The sequence below is a fragment of the Dreissena polymorpha genome, chromosome 16 (assembly GCF_020536995.1).
Source record: "Dreissena polymorpha isolate Duluth1 chromosome 16, UMN_Dpol_1.0, whole genome shotgun sequence".
Lineage (NCBI taxonomy): Eukaryota > Metazoa > Mollusca > Bivalvia > Myida > Dreissenidae > Dreissena > Dreissena polymorpha.
In genome coordinates, this window is record NC_068370.1 from 30,764,144 (window position 1) to 30,785,189 (window position 21,046).

A 21,046-nucleotide genomic window follows, 5' to 3' on the forward strand; every position below is an offset into this window, starting at 1 on the left:
TTAAATGAAGTCCCTTCTTAGCAAAAATCCAATTTAGGAGGAAAGTGTCGTCCCTGATAAGCCTGTGCGGACTGCACAGGCTAATCTGGGATGACACCTTACGCACATGATTTATGCCCAGTTTTCTTAGAACAAGGCTCATATAATTAGCGTTTGGTGGTTAATAACCTGTATTGAGTGTTAATAACATGAACATCGACAGACAATCTTGTTTACATATGCAAATGTATGCTATCTTATAGGAGTTTATGTTTAAATACCATTACCTACTAAAGACAAATATTACTTTGTTTAAAATTCACGCATATAACGTCCAATCCGTTTTACGTGTATTTGGTATTTACGGATGTTTTTTAACTATCAAAATAATCAAGTAAACATTGTTACGTTTACCGGTATAAGTTAATTATCCCTAAACAATAAAAAAAATCATCCGGAACATTAATTTTTTAAGCTTATATTATAAGTAATCAGATTGTTTAACTGTATGCTGGCATATGGGATGACAATGAAGACGGCTACAAGAAAAAAATTAGCAAGGGGAACGACTCAAGCTGTCATAATAATAGCTCTATAAAGGGACGTAACTCAAGTACACAGGTAAAATACAGGTGTGTTAAATTACCAATACACCGCGACACAATCCATTAAGTACGACTGCCTGTTTATGAATCAGTAATGTTTGTAAAATGGCTGACACCAGTGACGGAAATAGTAACGATCAATGCGACGAAGTTTTCTCTTTAAAGGATTTTTCCGAGTGTTTTGATTTACCGAAATGGGTCGCAGTAGTAGGTGGAAAAGACGTGGGTCCGATTGGATCGGGGCCGTGCAATATTCAGAAGGGGATGATACTATTATTAAGGACCCTAGCTGTGGATAGCGTTACACTATCATTTAACGATGCTGAAACAGGTAAACGGATAGTGAGTGTGTCACCTAATAGTCAGGTAAAGTTTACCGTACAGTTACCATATCCGGACTTCAAAAATCCGGCCGCACCTCGGACGGTTTACAACACGGTGGCCGAATTATTAAAAGTGTGTCCAACATTCTTTAAGGCAAACGTGTTTTACGACGACCCCTACCTTCCAGCAATTGTCAAAGCCGGCGAAGTCTTTAAATTCATCCGAAAGCTACGGCGGCCCAATGAGCGCCGAATGTACCTTCAGTGCAGGGACCCGGAGGGAAATATTATTGAACTTCCGGAAGAGTGCCGGGGCGATTTCACGGCTGTTGAGGATGAAGAATCGTACACGCTCAAAGAGTTACTGGACCTCGGGCCTATCGATAGGAAGTTAAAGCTGTCACGTGACCATGTACAGTTGAGTTTTGTACCAGAAGCTGGTGACAACGGCCATGATCTGTACAGTAATTTGAAGGGCTCGGAGAGCTCGAACCTGTTACAGCGGATCATGGGACTTCCCCTGTCTTATGACGGGCTGCTGACCCTCCACCAGCCAAAGATGTTCCTGGCAGCATCACCGAGTGAAAACCAACAGGAAGTCTGGAAAGTTCCGCTCGACATCGATATAAAGGTATTGAACATGACAGGGGTCAGAAGATTCCCCAAATTATATGTTTGGCGAATACCCGGGCAGCCGGGGTAAATTTGACTTATTTTGGCTTAAAAAAATCTCTGAAATGCCACAGGGCATGTTCACACATACTTGCAGTCGTGAAAGCGCAGGGGAGGGGGGGGGGGGGGGTTGTAAACAAACTCAAAGTACACATTAGGGTCAGATGAAATGTTTCTGGTAGTGTTTCGTTTTTTCCAAGGCTTTTACTTTACTAGTTTACATGTATATGATGAACGGGGATACCTGTTCATGTTGGGGGAACATTTATCGACATAACTAAGAAAACGGAGTTATTGTCCAAGGTTAACGTTAACTGTTCAGAAAAATGCATCATTTTAAAGAAATTCTCTTGTGGGAAGGGTCCTTTATTCGGTCCAAGCTAATGGAGTTAACAGTGCAACGTTTTTACCTTACATATACACATCTTTAATGAAAGCTGTTTAGTTGACGCTATTTTTTCATCATACTATAACTACATTTATAATGTTGATGTTTTATTATACATTTTTTTTGCTTAAACTTATGACCTTACAGTGAATATTTCCATTAAGATGCGCATTTTGTATTACACTATATTTATTTTCGTAGAGTGTTGGTGGTCGCTTATCGATAGCAACATGTCAAATTTTATTTATACAAGCTTATAAACAAGAGTGAAGGCAAGTTAATCATCAAAATGCGCAACAAAAGCTGGTAGATAATATCAAAGCCTCCATTGTTTAAACAAGCACAGATTATCATCAGTCATTAAATGCCTGGACAGGCAACGTGCTTGATTAACACACAAAGCCTTGGGCATAAATACCTTATTATTGAAATTTGATATTTATGCCACATTTAATCGATCTTTGCATACCAGTTTCACTTGATTGAGTGTGAAAATGCTGTATCACCCTAACAATATAACCATGCCTTTGTGTTGTTAATATAAGATCGAATAATATTTGAAATCTTCCTCCTACAATGTTAAAAAAACTATTGGATGGAATTTATTATATTTAATGACTCCAATAAATCTCAATAAAATGTTAATTTGCATATCTTGAGATCGATTTTACCTTAATAAACCTATTTTTGTTTTAAACAGATTTCTATACAGTATTTTACATAACCAGAGAAACGGAAACGGTACGCCATTTCAGTTTTGCAATGAGTAATATCCGTTTAAATGATATTGGCATATTTAAATAGCGTAATTCGTCTATAAATGTGTCTTATTATGCACACGTGGAGGTATATGAAACGCGTGCGTTTTAAAAAGAAAAAGACTTAGGCATACAAAGAAACCTTGCACAATACAAACACATATATCTTATACAAAACAACAAATAGAAAGCAATAAGGTAAAACACGGAGTGTATATTGTAATCTAGAGTCCGTGGGTAAAAATAATAAATTGAACCACCCTAAGTTGGTGTCGATGTCAAGATGTAAGTGAGCAACAAAACATAAAAATACTGAAAGCTTTACATCGGATACATTGAAATCACGCCTCTTTACATCGGATACATTGAAATCACGCCTCTTTACATCGGATACATTGAAATCACGCTTTACATCGGATACATTGAAATCACGCCTCTTTTTTCAAATTCCAGACGCTTCATTAGTCGAATCTTATAACTGTAACAGTATTTTGCCACTGCACAGTAATATGTAAACAACAAAAACATATCGATCTTCAAATTCGTCCAAAAAAAAAGAACACAATTGATTTTCAATAGCTGAACTAGATCCGGTTTAATCCAGAATCACGAATCATCAAATAACTTAAATATGGAGCTTCAGTATGAGCGGGGGAATCAAATGACAGTAAGCAAAACATAATCAAATTACAACGTATACAGCGATTTTTTTCAGAGAAGTTGGGTTTTCGTTATAATTTGATTATTTTGCGTTCAAAATGATGTTTTTACTAATTAATATCATAGCCACACGCTAACCACCTGTGGTGTATTTTATGCAACTACCAGGATTAATGTGGAAAAGAATGCATCGGCTTTCCTTTACCGTCATCATAATATGTGTCGTGTTCTGAGAAAACTGGGCTGAATGCACGTGTGTAAAGTGTCGTTCCAGATTAGCCTGTGCAGTCCGCACAGGCTAATCAGGGACGACACTTATCGCCTAAATTGGATTTCTGCTTAGAAGAGAATTCATTTAAACGAAAAATGTCATAAAAGCGGAAAGTGTCGTTCCTGATTAGCCTGTGCGGCCTGCACAGGCTAATCTGGTACGACACTTTACCCACATGCATTATGCCCAGTTTTGTCAGAACGCGACTCTTATTATCGGAAGGCAGTATCCAGGCTTTATATAATTATTTGCGTATATTTAAAATGCTAAGACGATGTAGATGAATACCTTTCAATAGTATGATAAAAAACGATGTGTCCAATATAATTGGTTTAATACCATTCTCCCAAATCATGGACGTATTAGTTTGTATAGATCCCTGAATATATATATATATATACATGAGTTGGTCCATCCCACGTTCACACAAATACGCCATGTTTCTAAATCGATACTATATGCAATTTAGTGAGAACGGGAAATAAACCATAACTTTCTAGGACGGAGATCGGTGTAACAAAAATTCAGTTATGTCTTTGTATGTGGGTATATCCTTGTAATGTTGCAACCCCACCCACCCATTATTATCCTATTTGTGACAAACAGTAGCCAGAAGTGGCTTCATGATTATTCTTTTTCGAAGAGTTCATATGTGCAGTATTTATCAACGAGTATCTATCGACCTGTTACAAACTCGCATTGAATCTATTAATTTTAGTCTTTCTTTTCTGACGTATATGGGAGTCGTTTTCTTCAGATATTATAATGCGTTACTAATTATTAACCCATTTATGCCTAGCGTCTAGAAAAAAGGCCATGGCAAACAGCGTAGACCTTGATGAGACACCGCATGATGCGGCGTCTCATCAGGGTCTGCGCTGTTTGCTTAAAGGAATTTCTGTAAGGAATATTCTAAATATAGAAATAAATATACTAGACATCTCTAATTTTGGAAATAAATTGATCCAATTTAAAAGAATGGGAGAGTCCACTAGGCATAAATGGGTTAAGCACGCACATGTATTGTGTTTCTGTGTTGAATGCGTGGATCGGTCAAACCTGAAATCAACGGAAATTAATGCCCAACGAATAATAATGATTTTACAGTATACATGCAATGAAATCATGGGCTTGAAGTGTTCATTTACTCAAAAGATTACTTTTTAAGACGAACACCTGAAAAATAAAAATAATTTATTTACCGGTAGTACTGTTTTTGTATTCATCTCAAGCACATAGGCGCTCTTTGATTCAGGTGAAGGCTTTTTGCACAGACGACTATGAGAAACCGCTGTCAAGCTGTGAGATCCCGGATATGGGCAGTCCCCCGCCGCCATTCAAAGTGTACAAACTTTGCGAGCTACTAGACACTTACCACGAAGACTTTCCCGTATTGGCCACTCTAGTCCATTACAAGGACATGCCAGTAGAATTTACGCACTGTCTGTCGCCCGGCTGTGAACTCATTGTCCATAACATCGAACGCCAGGATAGGCTTCTTGCGAAAGCCGGGCACAAGTATTTTTCTATTGCTAGAAACATGCCTGGGAAATTCCGCAAAACGCTGAGAAAGTTTAGGTCTATTGCTGACATGAAATATATGTTTCCAGACCCTTTGCAGGAAGATGTTTGTGTAAAAATCCTTCAAGAGGTTGCTTCCGATTCGCCTGTTCAGTTTTCGCTGGCTACTGGTGACGTAGTTAAATTTAAAACGTTTCAAGCTAAAACGCATAAAGTTAAATTAAAATCGAAGACCTATAGCGAATGTTCTGTGATTCATTGCGAAAAACGGCGCGAAAATGGAAAATTCGAAAAAATACTTTTACCAGACGACCTTGATATTCTAGTCCATGAATTACCGTCACCTTCAAAAGTTGACGGATTTTGTATCGACGAGGTGTTTAGATATCGCCCGGAACTTCCGTTCAGCGTCGATTTTCTCGCCGACTATAACTCCATGTGGGGTTGTCTACCAGTTTCGTCCGAAATCATGTTCACAAACTTTGTCACCGAGCCGCTTGCCGTCATTTCCCAATTGTCAAAAGCAGACGAAGATAGCGACACCCGCCGCCATATAGACAACCGTGTGCGGGACTGTTTATTGGTTCCCGCGCGTCACTTCATGATGCTCACGGTGAAGGAGCGTCTCGGTTTCCCGTCCAATTACTTCATGTTTCCGGACAAAAATGTGTTTATTGGATGCGCAGTGGAGAAAATCAGGCAGGTGGTCTTTTGTATAAACCGAAACATAAACATTTTGGTATGAAAAGTGTTCCGGTAGAGCAATCAGTAAGTTCGTCTTATTCCACATTTGTCATAATGTGTCCCGATAAATTGTTTTCTTACATCCATTTAAATTGAATACCTACCAATGTTATTGAATGTGTGAAGTTTTATTCAGTTTGGTCCCCATTTCGCTGTTTTGTGTTAAAATAGCTCACCGTTTCCTTATGTTACAGCAGACTAGCGTTTGACAACCTGAAACGTGCGACATGACCCGTCCTACGTGTACTAATATTTTATTAGGCGCCTTTGTGTTATAGCAAACAAACGTTTGACTATCTGACTACCTAATACGTAATAATGTCTTCTCCTTCCATTGAAATAGCTCATCGGACGCTTTCTGCTACAGCAAACAAGCGTATGACGACCTGATACGCCACACTGTCTTCTCCTTTGTTAACAATAGCTCAATGGACGCGTTGTGTTTCAGCAAACAAGCGTTTGAAGACCTGATACGGCACAATATCTCACTGGACGCTTTATGTTACAGCAAACAAGCGTTTGACGACCTGATACGCCACAATGACTTGTCCTACGAGGACTACGATGGGATGCCATCAGCAAATGCCGAGAGTGCCGCCATTCTACCATACAAGTGAGTCACGTGCTCGAGTTGCAACATAGTAAACATCGATCTGTGCGCAAAGTTTGGAAAAGTTCCGAACGTAGATCCTATCAAATGTCCGAAAACTATTTGGCAGGAACCTCTCTGTTCCAGAGTTTGGTTTAGCATGTTTGAAAAAGGTGTAATGAAAGCATGTCCTTTCACTACGACTTTACATTATTATATACTAAGTCCTAAAAATAAAAATATTTACCAATTAGACAGATTGCTTGTAACAATCGAACTGTGATTTTTTTACTTTATACATGTTCATGTAATAAATATAACGCATAAGAATTTACTCAGGAATTTTGTTGGTTATTGGTTGTTCATATATAACTCGTATATACGCAACTTAAAAAAAACGCTTTTTTAATTGTCGAATAGTGACAATTTCAGATTATTTTGATGTAATGGTTCATGTAACAGATAGTGAAATGTGGAAAACCCATGGTGGTGATATATTTTGAATTTAAAACAGAAGTATGAACTTTTCATCTAGTCGAAACATCTGCATAATTCATTACTTTAATGCCGTAATTTAACAATTTGGTTACAGTATATAATTTTGGCCTTTTAACAAAGAGTTTCGACAAATATAGGGGCATCGATCTGGGAAACCGTGGTTAAATGCAAATGCGTAAAGTGTCGTCCCAGATTAGTCTGTGAAATCCGCACAGGCTAATCTGGAACGACACTCCGCATTAAATGGATTTATAAAAAAAAAAAAAACAATAGCGGAACGTTTCGTCCCTGATGAGTCTATGCGGACTGCACAGGATAATCTGAAACGACACTACACACTTGCAGTAAGACACATTTTCCCAGAGCGAGGCTCAATAATCTGGTTGTAGGAGCAAACGGGGTTCTGAGGAAAAGCTCAACAAACGACTGTCCAAGACCTTCAACACCATGATCAAGAGCCGGCCAAAGATATTAACAAAAATAAAGAAGCGATTTAGTGCCAATAATCTGGAGGAGCTTAGTACGGACACGTCGTCTGCGGTGGAGAACCAGATGTATGGAGCCGGGTCCATTCACAGTACGGACGACGGGGACCAGTATGATGGTACGTGACCTGGAACCTGCTTTTTGTCTTTGTTGGCAAGAATGATTTTGCGATACATCTATATTGTAAAACTGTTTTTCTTTTTAAACGAGAACTGAAGCATTGAATGCAAACGTGGGATAATATATATTATATAATATTCTGGTCACTTTCGCATTACTATGCATGTGCTTATTGCTTATATATTAACAGTTTTGTATATATAACGATGAACTGGACTAGTTAAAATTGCATGAATAAACCAGGTATGTGTATAATACACATACCTGGAATAAACAGTATGTTCTGTTCTGTCCTAATATTTCACTCAACTTTTTTAACATAATTAACCCGTTTTTTAGAAATATTATTCTTGAATTATTATGATTTTATTTGTATGTACTTGTATTTCAGATAGATTTTCGTTTAATTGCAGATGAAAACCTATACGAGCATGTTCAATACAGTATTGACAAGAAAAGCTAATAAGCCATGTGGCGTGGCAAAAAAAGAATAGGTAAGAGAAGTGTTAAATAGAGGTTTTAATTATGATTGCCCATAAATTACAAAGCAACTCCATCTCAAAAAAAAAATCCCAACGTTCATTTTCCTCATTAAATTTTTTCTTAAAATGTTAGGCTGATTTAAGTTAATAAATACTTAGTACGCATATAATGATCATCTTACTAGATTAGACGCCAGCTTCAGGACAAAATAGTATTAAATCAGATGATTTGCATGTATAATATGTATATGTATGTATACATGCTTGTATAAACGATGTGAATTTAACGCATTTCTATTCCGCGAATCGTATTTTCCAGTAGTTGGTACAGATTATCGGTGAATACAATGCATTAATATACTAACTCGAAATGCGTTAAATTCACGTCGTTAGTACAAGCGTTTTTTTCAAAATATATAGAAAACCTTGAGCTCACAAACAAGTGGTGTTGTTCGTGTCTCATGTACAACATTAGGTTCTGTTTAGTGTTCACAAATGTGCAAATTGATTTGGCAAACAACCAAGTATGAAAGAAGAAAGCAAATGGCACATATTTATTCACTTACTCTATGGATTACGACAGGTTTGCAAATTACCAAAAGCCGTTTCCTCGTAATTACCTGGTACTGTTGGAAAGTCTAATCACTGCGAGACGAAAAAAAAAAGTCTTGCCTTGCAATGCTGAACATGTGGTAATCGTTCCCGATGTTATTGGTAAAAAATAGGGGTACGCTATCTTTAAATCACCTCTCTCGAAATACAGTTTGATTATGTATGATACATTTGTAAATGTTTGTGAATCGACCCAAATGAATTATTGATGTGTTTTTCTTATTTGATGCTTCGTCGTGAATATGTTAAAACATGCCAGCGAATATTGCTATTCATTCATTTGAAATGCTTGAATATGTCAGAGTAAACATTTTCGTAGGGGCACCATGTTACATCTTTTTTTTCGGTATAAATATAAGCGTAGGGAGACAATTTTGCAATTTTCAAAGAACATTTTGTATTGCCTTCCTTTCCGGTGATGATGCGTTACGTTATATCACATTAAAATATCCATACAATGTATTACCACTCAATGAAAGGTTGTATCACACGTGTTCTGCACATCTGATAGACAATACAAGATAAGTATTGATGCAAAGCATCAAAGGGCGTGGATAATTTCAGTGTAAAAAGCACTCAGTGAAGTTACATGGACCGATTTTTTTTTCTACTGTAAATATTATTATATTGGCCGATATATTTTAACAAAATAGAAAAAGATACTGGTATAACCATTATCTATGATTTTATGTTATAACCCCCAAATAACCATTATCTATGATGTTGTGTTATAACCCCCAAATAACTATTATCTATGATTTTGTGTTGTAACCCCAAAATATTTCATACTTCATTTTATTTACATTGGTTTCCCTTTTTTTACTGACATCCGTGTGCAGTTTTCATTAATGGAACAGAACTGTGTAGGTTTTAAAAAATCTGCTTCATCTTGTAAGCGTAATTTCATATTTTTCTCAACTTCAAGGGGGGATGATTCTGAACTTATTCTTACGTTGCTCATTTACGATAGGGGTTGATTACTCATTGATATGAAAACACTGTAAAAGTTGTGATGTATTTGCGAACCCCCCCACCCTCTCACATATATATTTCATGGGCATAATAAAAAAATGGTTACAATCAAACAGCATATTTATTTAAACTAAAATGTCTACATCAAAACAAAAAGTTAACATAGAACACATACGGAACCGCTTGAAAAATCACCTTCTAACTAAGATATTAATAAGCTCTTAATAGTCGTTTTTAGCTCACCTGAGCGATAGCTCGGGGTGAGCTATTGTGATCACTCAGCGTCCGGCGTCCGTCCGTCCGTCTGTAAACAATTTGTAAACATCTTCTTCTACTAAACCATTGAGCCAATTTCAACTAAATTTCATGTGGAGCATCCCTAGGTCATGGGACAAAAGAATTGTTAAAAAAAAATTGATCACATAACCAAGATGGCCGCCATGACCATATATGGTAAAAACCTTAAAAAATCTTCTTGTCAGAAACCGCTCATCAGATTTTCAAAAAATTTCACAGGGATGACCTTTGAAGGCTCCCCTGAAGAAGTTGTTCAAAGAAATTTGATTCGTCAAAAAACATGGCCGCAGGAGCTCGTTGAACTTTGCATGTTTATTCGTTTTTGCCTATTTTGTGAAAACTTTCATTTGAATGATAATTTAAGAATGCATACGCGGCCAACAGGGCACACTCTGAACAATATTACTGAAGCAACTGGTCTGTAATCCTAAATCTATAACTATCAGTCCAATGAAACATCATCCTTTTAGTAAAATACAGTGAATCAGTAAAAATATTATCAGAATATGAGATTTTTTGTATATTTTGTATGTTAAATATTGTGTTAATGTTTAATTTTGTTAATTAATATAAATATAAGCAGGATAAGGGAGGTAATACACTACAGGGGAAACAAATAAAATAAGTTTAAATTTATTGTTACAGATTTGCCTCCCTTGTAATATATATTTAAATTTTACCAAATGTAAGGCTAACTGCATTTTTGTAATGCATACTACTACTAGTACTACTACTACTACTACTACTACTACTACTACTACTACTACTACTGCTACTACTGCTGCTGCTGCTGCTGCAGCTGCTGCTGCTGCTGCTGCTGCTACTACTACTACTACTACTTCTACTTCTACTACTACTACTACTACTACTACTACTACTACTACTGCTCTACTACTACTACTACTACTACTACTACTACTACTACTACTACTACTACTACTACTACTACTACTACTACTACTACTACTACTACTACTACTACTACTTCTACTACTACTCTACTACTACTACTACTACTACTACTACTACTACTACTACTACTACTACTACTACTACTACTACTACTACTACTACTACTACTACTACTACTTCTTCTACTACTACTACTACTACTACTACTACTACTACTACTACTACTACTACTACTACTACTACTACTACAACTACTACTACTACTATTTCTTCTGCTACCACCACCACCACCACCTACTACTACTCTATTACTACTACTACTACTACTACTTCTACTACTACTACTACTACTACTACTACTACTACTACTACTACTACTACTACTACTACTACTACTACTACTACTACTACTACTACTACTATTTCTTCTGCCACCACCACCACCACCACCACCACCACCACCACCATTCACAGTGACAAAAAACGTATTCACAAAATGGCTGCTACTACAACTTATAGCCCATATAGGGGGGCATGCATGTTTTACAAGCAGCCCTTGTTATTTTGAACTCCACCTTCCCAGAATAGTTTAGTTCCTTTGGGTCTCAGGTGAGCGCCTTAGGGCCCATGGCCCTCTTGTTTATCCGATTATGATGAAACTTGATTACTGTGTTTATTTAGACAATGTCTAGACAGAATGTGTATCTGAGACACATACTTCTAAAAACTAGGTCACCAGGCTTTCATTATTTCACAATCTTAATGACTACTTTTATAATATCATGGCCATGTTTGAATCTGGATCATGTGTTCAAAAGTAAGGTCACAAGGACAAATCTTATAAAAACCCATATTACTACAATAGAATCCATATTTATGACTTAACTTTGATAAAACATGGTAAGAATGTTAATATTGACAACATCGCTGGCCATGGTTGAATCTGAGTTAATTGGGTTCAATGGTGTACCTTGAACTCAGGTGAGCGCTGTGTGACAATCTTTACTTTTTGTATTGTTTTAAATTATATAAAAATAATGTCTAATGTATTAATGATGATTTTTGTTAAGTCTGACTTCTGTTACAAATCACTTAATGGTTACCGGTACTCAGAGATTACTCCTATTGAATGTATTTGTTTCTGATTTGTGAATGATAACCTAAGAAAGCTGGGCAATTTGAAATATTTTTGCTACACTTGCTTTACAGGTTCCTCAGGCTCAACTGGAAACGATGACATAATTACTCATGGAGCTTCTTCCACTAACTGATTTAGAATCAGTGCTTCAATACAATTAAAAAGAAATGGTATTTCACTGAAAAGCACTGCATTTAAGGGTTTATATGGCAAATTTGGGGAATTATTCCGAGTAATAGATTTTGCTGATAATAATAACTGATACTTTTTAGCTCACCTGAGCACAACGTGCTCATGGTGAGCTTTTGTGATCACCTTTTGTCCGTCGTCGGTCTTGCGTCATCTGTCGTCAACATTTTACTTGTGAACACTCCAGAGGCCACATTTAATGTCTAATCTTCATGAAACCTGGTTAGAACATTTGTCCCATTGATACATCGACTGAGTTTGAAACTGGGTCATGCTGGGTCAAAAACTAGGTCACTAGGTAAAAAAAAAAGAAAAACCTTGTGAACACTGTAGAAGTCACATTTGATGCCCAATCTTCTTGTTACTTTGTCAAAATGTTTGTCTAAATGATATGTTGGTTGAGTTTAAAAATGGTTCCGGTCCGTTGAACAACATGGCCGCCAGGGTGCGGGGCAGTATTCCTTATATGGCTATAGAGAAACCTTGTGAACACTCAAGAAGTCACAATTTTTGCCCAATTATCATGAAACTTGGTTAAAACATTGGTTTCATTTATATCCCGACGAGTTTTAAAATGGTCCAGATCGGTGAAAAAAAATGGCGTCAGGGGGCGGGGCAGTTTTCTCTATATGTATACAGTCAATCTTGTATTAAGAGACCACTCAAGGGAGTAATCAAAAGTGGTCTCTAAATAAAATGGTTTTTAAATAAAAAAAGCCATTCTGGAAGAATGCTTACCCTCAATTTTAATCTATATGAAGGATGATCTCTTTTGTCAACAATGATTTTAACTTTTATAATAAAATGAATATAAACACAATACATAAACAATATTTTACTTATAATGTGTTTTATTTTTTCACTTATTATAAATTATCATATATTATAAATTAATTGTGTGTACATATTTATTTGCAAAAACAACATAGACAAGGAAATATTTTTCGCGTTTTTTTCACCTGACACATAATTTTCCAAGACTTTAAGCACCTCGGCTTTACCATTAAGAATGTTCTGAATTTGAGTTTTACCGACTCCAAACTCATCTGCAATTTTACGTGCACTTTTACTCTTTGACAATTCCAAAACCCGAATTTTCTCGTTCAACGTTAACACTTTTCGTTTTGACATTTTAATTTCTGCATGTACGCTTAAGTAAATCTGACTCGATTATGATACATAATGAGCTGAAAAAATTAAAACACGTCAATTGAAAACAATCAAACAGACCTGATTGGAAAATTTATTAAGTAAATAACAATGTGATTGGCTAACAAATATCTACTAAGTAGCATAATTACAAATTGGTAGTGTACGGATTTCGACAGATGTTGCTGATTAATAGTTTATTTTCCGCACTTCTCATGAAATGTTTGTCGCGTACAGTGCATTGTTTCTGCACCTGTTCTATACTCGAGAAAAATCGGCAGTTGTCTCATAGTAAACTTTTTAAGCTGTAGACTGTGCGTAAAACGTTCCTCTATTATTGAACTCAATAAATTGAAATGCAGTCTACAACAATACCGGTCAGAACCGGTCAACGAGACAAAGCATAATCATAATGGTTGGTGTGAAAACAAAGCAGCGGTGTAACAGTACATCTTATCGGCTTAGATAAACAATTAACACGGATTTGTCCCTGAAAGATGAATACATTAACCACTTTTACCTCCTAGTGGTCGCTTAATTCAAGATTTGGACATCAAAATACATAGAAATCAGCGGTCGCTGGTCGCGTAAGACAAAAGTCGCTGAATACAATATCATTATATAGCGAAAAAGCTCCGTGGGATTTCAAAATGGTCGCATAAGATGAAGGTCGCTTAATACAAGTGGTCGCATCCACAAGATTGACTGTATAGTGAAAACATGTGAACAGTCTAATGTTAAAGAAAGATAACCTGTACATACTTTCTAATACCGGTAGTTAACTCCCTTGTTAAAACCTTGTTAACACTCTAGAGGCCACATTTATTTTCCGATCTTCATGAATCTTGGTCGGAAGATTTGTCCCAATGATATCTTGGATGAGTTTGAAAATGGTTTCAGTTGCTTTGAAAACATGGCCACCAGGAGGCGGGGCACTTTTCCTAATATGGCTATATATAATATTGCTTTAGTAAAACCTTATTAACACTCTAGAGGCCACATTTATTTTCCGATCATCATGAAACTTGGTCAGACGATTTGTCCCAATGATATCTTGAATGAGTTCGAAAATGGTTTCGGTTGGTGGAAAAACATGGCCGCAAAGGGGGCGTGGCAATTTTCCTTATATAGCTATAGTAAAACTCTGTTAACACTATAGAAGCCATATTTATTGTACGATCATTATGAAACTTTGTCAGAAGATTTGTCCCAATGAAATCTTGGACATGTTCGAAAATGGTTCCAGTTGCTTGAAAAACATGGCACCAGTGGGCGGGGAATTTTTCCTTATATGGACTTATGAATCTTCATGAAACTTTTTTATGCCCCCGGATAGAAAGATCGGGGGTATATTGTTTTTGGCCTGTCTGTCATTGTATGTGTGTGTCCCAAAACTTTAACCAAAACTTTAACCTTCTTCATAACTTTTGCAATATTCAAGATAGCAACTTGATATTTGGCATACATGTGTATCTCATGGAGCTGCACATTTTGAGTGGTGAAAGGTCAAGGTCAAGGTCATCCTTCAAGGTCAAAAAAATAAATTCAAAAACTTCAACCAAAACTTTAACCTTCTTCATAACTTTTGCAATATTGAAGATAGCAACTTGATATTTGGCAAGCATGTGTATCTCATGGAGCTTCAAATTTTGAGTGGTGAAAGGTCAAGGTCATCATTTAAGGTCAAAGGTCAAATTTATGGCTTCAAAGCGGCGCAATAGGGGGCATTGTGTTTCTGACAAACACATCTCTTCTTCAGTATATTTGTTATGCCCCCCTTCAAAGAAGAGGGGAAATATTGTTTTGCACATGTCGGTAGGTCGGTCGGTCCGTCCGTCCGTCCATCCACCAGATGGTTTCCGGATGATAACTAAAGAAGGCTTATGACTAGGATCATGAAACTTCATAGGTACATTGATCATGACTGGCAGATGACCCCTATTGATTTTGAGGTCACTAGGTAAAATGTCAAGGTCCTAGTGACTTGTTCTTTGATGCAGTTTATGCTTCCAAAGGACCACATTTGCAGATTATATTATGTACTGGTGTCGTGGGGTCTATCTACCAGGGCTATTGCTGTTCCAAAATTTCTTTGAGCCAACCAGTTTTTTGTTATAAGGTGCCGGAAAACTGGTTTGGAAATAATTATATATACATGTACTATCAACTTGTTATGCCCCCCTTCAAAGAAGAGGGGAGTATATTGTTTTGCACATGTCGGTCAGTCGGTCTGTCGGTCAGTCCGTCCACCAGATGGTTTCCGGATGATAACTCAAGAACGCCTAGGCCTAGGATAATGAAACTTCATAGGTGCATTGATCGTGAATGGCAGGTGACCCCTATTGATTTTCAGGTCACTAGGTCACACTTCAAGGTCACAGTGACTCGAAACAGTAAAACGGTTTCCGGATGATAACTCAAGAATGCTAACGCCTAGGTTCATGAAACTTCATTGGTACATTGATCATGAATGGCAGGTGACCCCTATAGATTTTCAGGTCACTAGGTCAAAGGTCAAGGTCACAGTGACTCGAAACAGGAATATGGTTTCCGGATGATAACTCAAGAATGCTTACACCTAGGATCATGAAACTTCATAGGGACATTGATCAAGACTGGCGGATGACCCCTATTGAGTTTCAGGTCACTAGGTCAAAGGTCACAGTGACTCGAAATAGTAAAATGGTTTCCGGATGATAACTCAAGAATGCTTACGCCTAGAGTCATGAAACTTCATAGGTACATTGATCATGACTGGCAGATGACCCCTATTGATTTTTAGGTCACTAGGTTAAAGGTCAAGGTCACATTGACAAAAAACATATTCACACAATGGCTGCCACTACAACTGACAGCCCATATGGGGGGCATGCATGTTTTACAAACAGCCCTTGTTGTGTAAATGTTAACCTGAAACTTTTTATCTAATGCTTTTTTTAATTGAATGAATCATACGATTGTAATTTTTAAGATTGTAATAGTGGGCATGCAGGTTTTACAAACAGCCCTTGTTTAAATGATATCTTGGATGTGTATGAAAATGGTTTTTGTCTGTTGAAAAACGTGGCTGCCTGAGGGTGTTCACTAGTCATCACATACTTGTTGGTAAGAACATTTGTTATAATGACATCTTGGGCTGCACAGAACAGGTCAGTTCCTTTGAATCTCAGGTGAGCGACTTTGGGCCTTTCAGGCCCTCTTGTAAATGTAAACCCGGAAGTTTAAACGCTGGATAGTGAGCGGGGTTAAAGGTCCATACCAAAGGGTTCATACCTCTGGCAAGATACGGGTCAGCCCTGCGGCCTTCTATATGTGGTTCTTTAAAAAAACCTGTAGGAGGACTTGATAGTAATGAGACTGGGGTGCTGTGATGTTGCTCCTCATTGTTAAGCGGCTGCTTCCTTTATCATTATTACAATTAATAATATGTGTCGCGCTTCGCGCTCTATAGCGCCTTTATTAGTAACTAGGTGGTTGCTAGGATAGTGGAACAAAGAAGTTTTGTTTTTATACAAAACCAGAAAGTTTCACCGGTTCGCGTATTTTCTCAGTCCCTGTGATCTTTTATTGTTGCCCAGTCCCTGTGATCTTTTATTATTGCCCAGACCCTGTGATCAGTTATTAATTAAAAGAATTAGTTTTGCATTATTGGCAATAAATGTTGTAGTAAATATAATAGGCACAAATGCAGTACTTATTTACACTAATTTACACAAAAAATCACCACTATGCAAGATATTCTGACAACAAAAATATATACATTGATCCGTAAAATAACTTCTCCCATAAGCGAAAAAAACGTATTACATACTATCCTCGAGTGACCTGTTTTGACGCATGTAAGCAATTAAACAAAATAAGTTTTTATAACATCTTCAACTTTCATAAACCTACAATGCTTTTCTTTTTTGAATGCCTTCTTATGTCGTTTGAAACAAAAAGTTGACATAAGTCACACAAAAAACACCACCAGATTAAAAGTTTGCTACACTATGGAAGCGGCCATGTTTTCTGAGAGTGACCTGAAATGACGCATTTGATTGGCTGCCTTGGTATGTTGTCAACATCGCATTTGATTGGCTGCCTTGTTAACATTGGAGACTGTACGCTGAAATTTAACTTACCGGTACCTAACCATGCAGACTGAACTTGTACACTGGTACCTAAAATATGTAAAACACATATTAAATTCAAAATTTATTGTAACATTCAATACTAACAACAGTGTTGATTACATAACACTGCAATATGAAGGTGCTTATTCCTCGGTGGCACAGTGAGGACATAGAAACTTATCACCCCTTCTAACAACCCTCACTTGAGTGCAAAATATCAGATGGACCCAATGTTCACATTTGTCACATTGCACCCACTTGACAAACACAACAGATGCACTGTTGTGTACTTCAACAGGTGTGAACAGGTTACACACGCAGCATACATCAGTGTTTGAGTCATCCTGGTCACTTTCTGACATGGCACTTTTATCAACCCTTGACTGACTTGCTGATCCAGATGGTCCAGGTTGATGGTCTTGCTGGGTTGCAGATTTTTTCTGGTGCTTAGACTGCTCATGGTCCCTCACTTTTTCAAGAACTGAATCTTCAGTGATTGCCCTACCACTGACTATAGTGCTGAGATACTTCCTTTTTATGGTTGTGCTGTCATTTGGCTTGGGAACAGCTACTTTGCCTTTAAAGAATTCCTTAGCAGTGGGTTGAGCGTCACTCTGTGGTGCTGGCATCGCAGGGCTTGAATGTAGGACCTCTGAAGGCTTGAAGTGGGATGCATCAACAACTGATGGATTGTAGAGGTGTATGCCTGTTTTTCGGAAGGATGCTTGTAGGTTGCTAGCAGAGAGTGCCTTTGCATATGCCTGACAACCCAGATTACAAACGTTGTAGCGAGTTATACTCTTCCCACAGTTTTCTCTCATGAACTGATGGCACACAGAGTTGTAGATTCGTTCGAAAGGTCCAAAGCATCCCACATCTAACGGTTGTAGCACGTGGCTGGTGTGAGCAGGCAGTATGAACAAAATCACATTATGTTTTCTTGCCCAGTCAATTAAGCCAAGGTTTATATGAGACTTGTGGCCATCATACAGCAGGAGAACAGGTTTGTCTGGAGAACGTTCAGGTAAGTACTTCATAAGGTGTTCTGCAATGTATTTGCGAAACACGCTGCTATTGCTCCAACCAGATTCAGACACAGTTCCATCAGCACCAATGCAACCTCCTTCCAATAATTCCGAACGCATTCTGGCCCCTGGAAAAACAAAATATGGTGGCACACTATACCCCAATGCGTTGCCACAGCCAATCACAGTGATGAGTGTTCTGGAACCAGATGTAACGGCTGGAACTTTGGTCTCAGTGGTCACTACTGATGGTGGAGTATGTGACGTGGACAGGCCCTTCTCATCTATATTGTAGACTCTTTCTGGTTTGTCCTTTAAACAATACTTAGCCAGAATAGACCCTAGTTCAGTATAATATCTGGTCACTGACGCCATGTTGATCGCCTTGGCCCGTTGTAATTCAAGTCCACGAGGTTTTAAAACTTTAAGTTCCGTCCACCTTGACATAAAGCCACGGAACCATTTCATTGATAGAGGATGGGCTTGGTCCCGTTTTTCTAGGTAAACAGCATACTCCGAGGCCATGGTCACAACTTCAGCCCGCCGATAGCCATATCCACACTCTGCCATGGTCTTGATGTGTTCCACAAGATGGGCTTCCTCCTCGTTGGAAAACATCGGTTGTGGACCCGAATGTAAACTTTCCGGATTCACTCTGCCACACAGCCTGTGCCTCAGGGATGCTTCAGGTACCCCAAACTCTCTGGCAGTTGTTCTGATTTTGGACCCTGTCTGTCTGATATGTACATAGGCAGCATTCATAGAAGTGGGTGAATAACACCGGTACTTCCCTTGTGGGCCCTGGAAATAAAATTACATTTAAATTAGTTTACCACTCATCACAATATAAGTAACAATAGTAAATAATTCTGGTGGTAAATTCCCATTAAAATCCAATGAGTGTGTGTGTGTGTGCAGTGCTATTCATTTAACGCGTACATCTTACCAGATGGCTAAAAATAACAGAATTGACGTAATCTATCACATGACAGTCACGTGATCTATAAATGAAACAAAAAAACTTGCAGACGAACATTCGTCATTTTTTCCCACGATGAATTTAGGTAAATAAAATCATGTTCCGTTGAGATGTATTTTTGCATTAGTAAAATCACTCAAAATTGCATTGAAATACATTGAATGCATCTATTCTTACCTTTGCATCTCTCACTTTCCACATGTTTTGCGCAAGCGATAGCAAGTACGTGTTTACTACGATTTAAAGCAAAATGACGTCAGCGGAAGTCGCTTATGTATTAAAACCGAGAAAAACAAAAACTGCGTCGAAATAGGTTCGCGTCATAACAGGTCACCCGACGATAGTCGCGGCACTTCAGTGCGACGCCAACAACTGATGAAAAAAGGTGTATTTATACATAAAACCGACGCGACTGTTTCATAAGTTTATCATATTTTTTTTTATATAAGATCAGTTTGCCGTGTAAGACTTACGATTGCGCAAATACTTTTTTCCATCGGTAGAACACGTGAGGAATAAAGTGTCGTGTTTAATTTTTATCCTGAACTACAATGGCCTGTTTTGTAATTTCAGATTTTTTGAAAACTTCAGAAATCTAAAAATGATCGACCTTGTGGGCGAGTGATTGGGCAAATATCGTCCGAAAGTGCAAGCGAACAGTCAGTGACACTGCAAAAACATGACGTCCCGTGAGGCAGCCATATTGGAAAGAATTAAATCACGAGTACGGAGCACGAGTTATTTCAGATAACACGCAAACCTATACTCCCTATAGACAACCCACATGAGCACAGAAAACAGTATACTCTATCTCGGTCTGTAAATTCATTCACTTTAAAGCAATTGAATGAGAACTATATTTGCTAGACTCTGCGCATCTTGCTAAGTTACTACTAATAGATCTGCACGAGCCATTCAATCGTGGCTAATTTAAAATAACAAAAACTGTGATGTACAGTAATGTTTATTGGCACTACAACGCAAATGACATACTTCTAAACTAAACTTAAATGTTTATATTCATTAACGTTTACGTTTTATATCATTGTTTTTATAAAATGTGCGACTAAATACAAGCTACGTTTTTAATGCAATCTGCGCAAACTTTAGTTTGATATAGTTTTTTTCTAGTGCGCGATTATTTACATATTATTTCATTTTACGAATAGTTACGATTGAAAAGGCCGCAACGGCCTGCATACAAATAGCAAGCAGTTTTTTCTTTTAATAATATTTGTTATTTTAACCGAAGCATTGAAGAGTTGCGATTTTATGTGGATGTAACAACCTTATTGTAGGTGTACTTTTTAGATTTGTATTTAATTATTGTTATTATTGCCTGTGTTTTAATAGTAATTTTAATCATTCCGTATCTTAGACGTGAATCTCAAGTCTGTATTCATCGATATTACTATTGTATTAGAAATCCTTGGTATTTTATCTTGATACATACCGGTAAGCATAATCATTTCAAACAACAGTTTAACAATCATGTTGTTGTAGAGTCTGTGTACTTTGTGTAGCATATACCACATACTGCAATAAATGTTATTGATCTATTA

At 37.5% G+C, this 21,046-nt stretch overlaps 2 protein-coding genes across 4 annotated transcripts; one reads left to right on the forward strand and one right to left on the reverse strand.

Moving 5' to 3' along the window:
* The first annotated feature begins 626 nt into the window (after positions 1 to 626).
* On the forward strand, positions 627 to 21,046 carry LOC127861440 (uncharacterized). Of its 3 annotated transcripts, XR_008040217.1 has the most exons (7): positions 627 to 1,538; positions 4,912 to 5,876; positions 6,430 to 6,534; positions 7,398 to 7,612; positions 8,028 to 8,108; positions 19,007 to 19,869; positions 20,058 to 21,046. XR_008040217.1 is itself a non-coding variant. In XM_052399924.1 (6 exons), exons 1-5 carry the CDS (start codon positions 690 to 692, stop codon positions 8,075 to 8,077), a joined length of 2,184 nt encoding a protein of 727 aa, XP_052255884.1. In that variant the 5' UTR covers positions 627 to 689; the 3' UTR covers positions 8,078 to 8,108; positions 20,058 to 21,046. The 3 variants fall into 3 exon arrangements, 2 of the variants coding, with proteins under 2 accessions (XP_052255884.1, XP_052255885.1); XM_052399924.1 differs by lacking the exon at positions 19,007 to 19,869; XM_052399925.1 differs by lacking the exon at positions 19,007 to 19,869 and having other exon boundaries at positions 20,076 to 21,046.
* Positions 17,176 to 19,722, reverse strand: LOC127861443 (uncharacterized). The gene is made up of 2 exons (XM_052399940.1): positions 19,662 to 19,722; positions 17,176 to 19,306 (listed from the first exon to the last, which is right to left on the reverse strand). Exons 1-2 carry the CDS (start codon positions 19,683 to 19,685, stop codon positions 17,624 to 17,626), a joined length of 1,707 nt encoding a protein of 568 aa, XP_052255900.1. The 5' UTR covers positions 19,686 to 19,722; the 3' UTR covers positions 17,176 to 17,623.

Coding starts and splice junctions, on each gene's coding strand:
- LOC127861440 (XM_052399924.1), top strand. CDS start 690: ATGGCTGACACCAGTGACGGAAATAGTAACGATCAATGCGACGAAGTT. Junction 6,535..7,397: donor GCCGCCATTCTACCATACAA/GTGAGTCACGTG, acceptor ATCTGGTTGTAG/GAGCAAACGGGGTTCTGAGG. Junction 7,613..8,027: donor CGACGGGGACCAGTATGATG/GTACGTGACCTG, acceptor GTTTAATTGCAG/ATGAAAACCTATACGAGCAT.
- LOC127861443 (XM_052399940.1), bottom strand. CDS start 19,685: ATGTGGAAAGTGAGAGATGCAAAG. Junction 19,307..19,661: donor GGAAAGTGAGAGATGCAAAG/GTAAGAATAGAT, acceptor TTTTATTTCCAG/GGCCCACAAGGGAAGTACCG.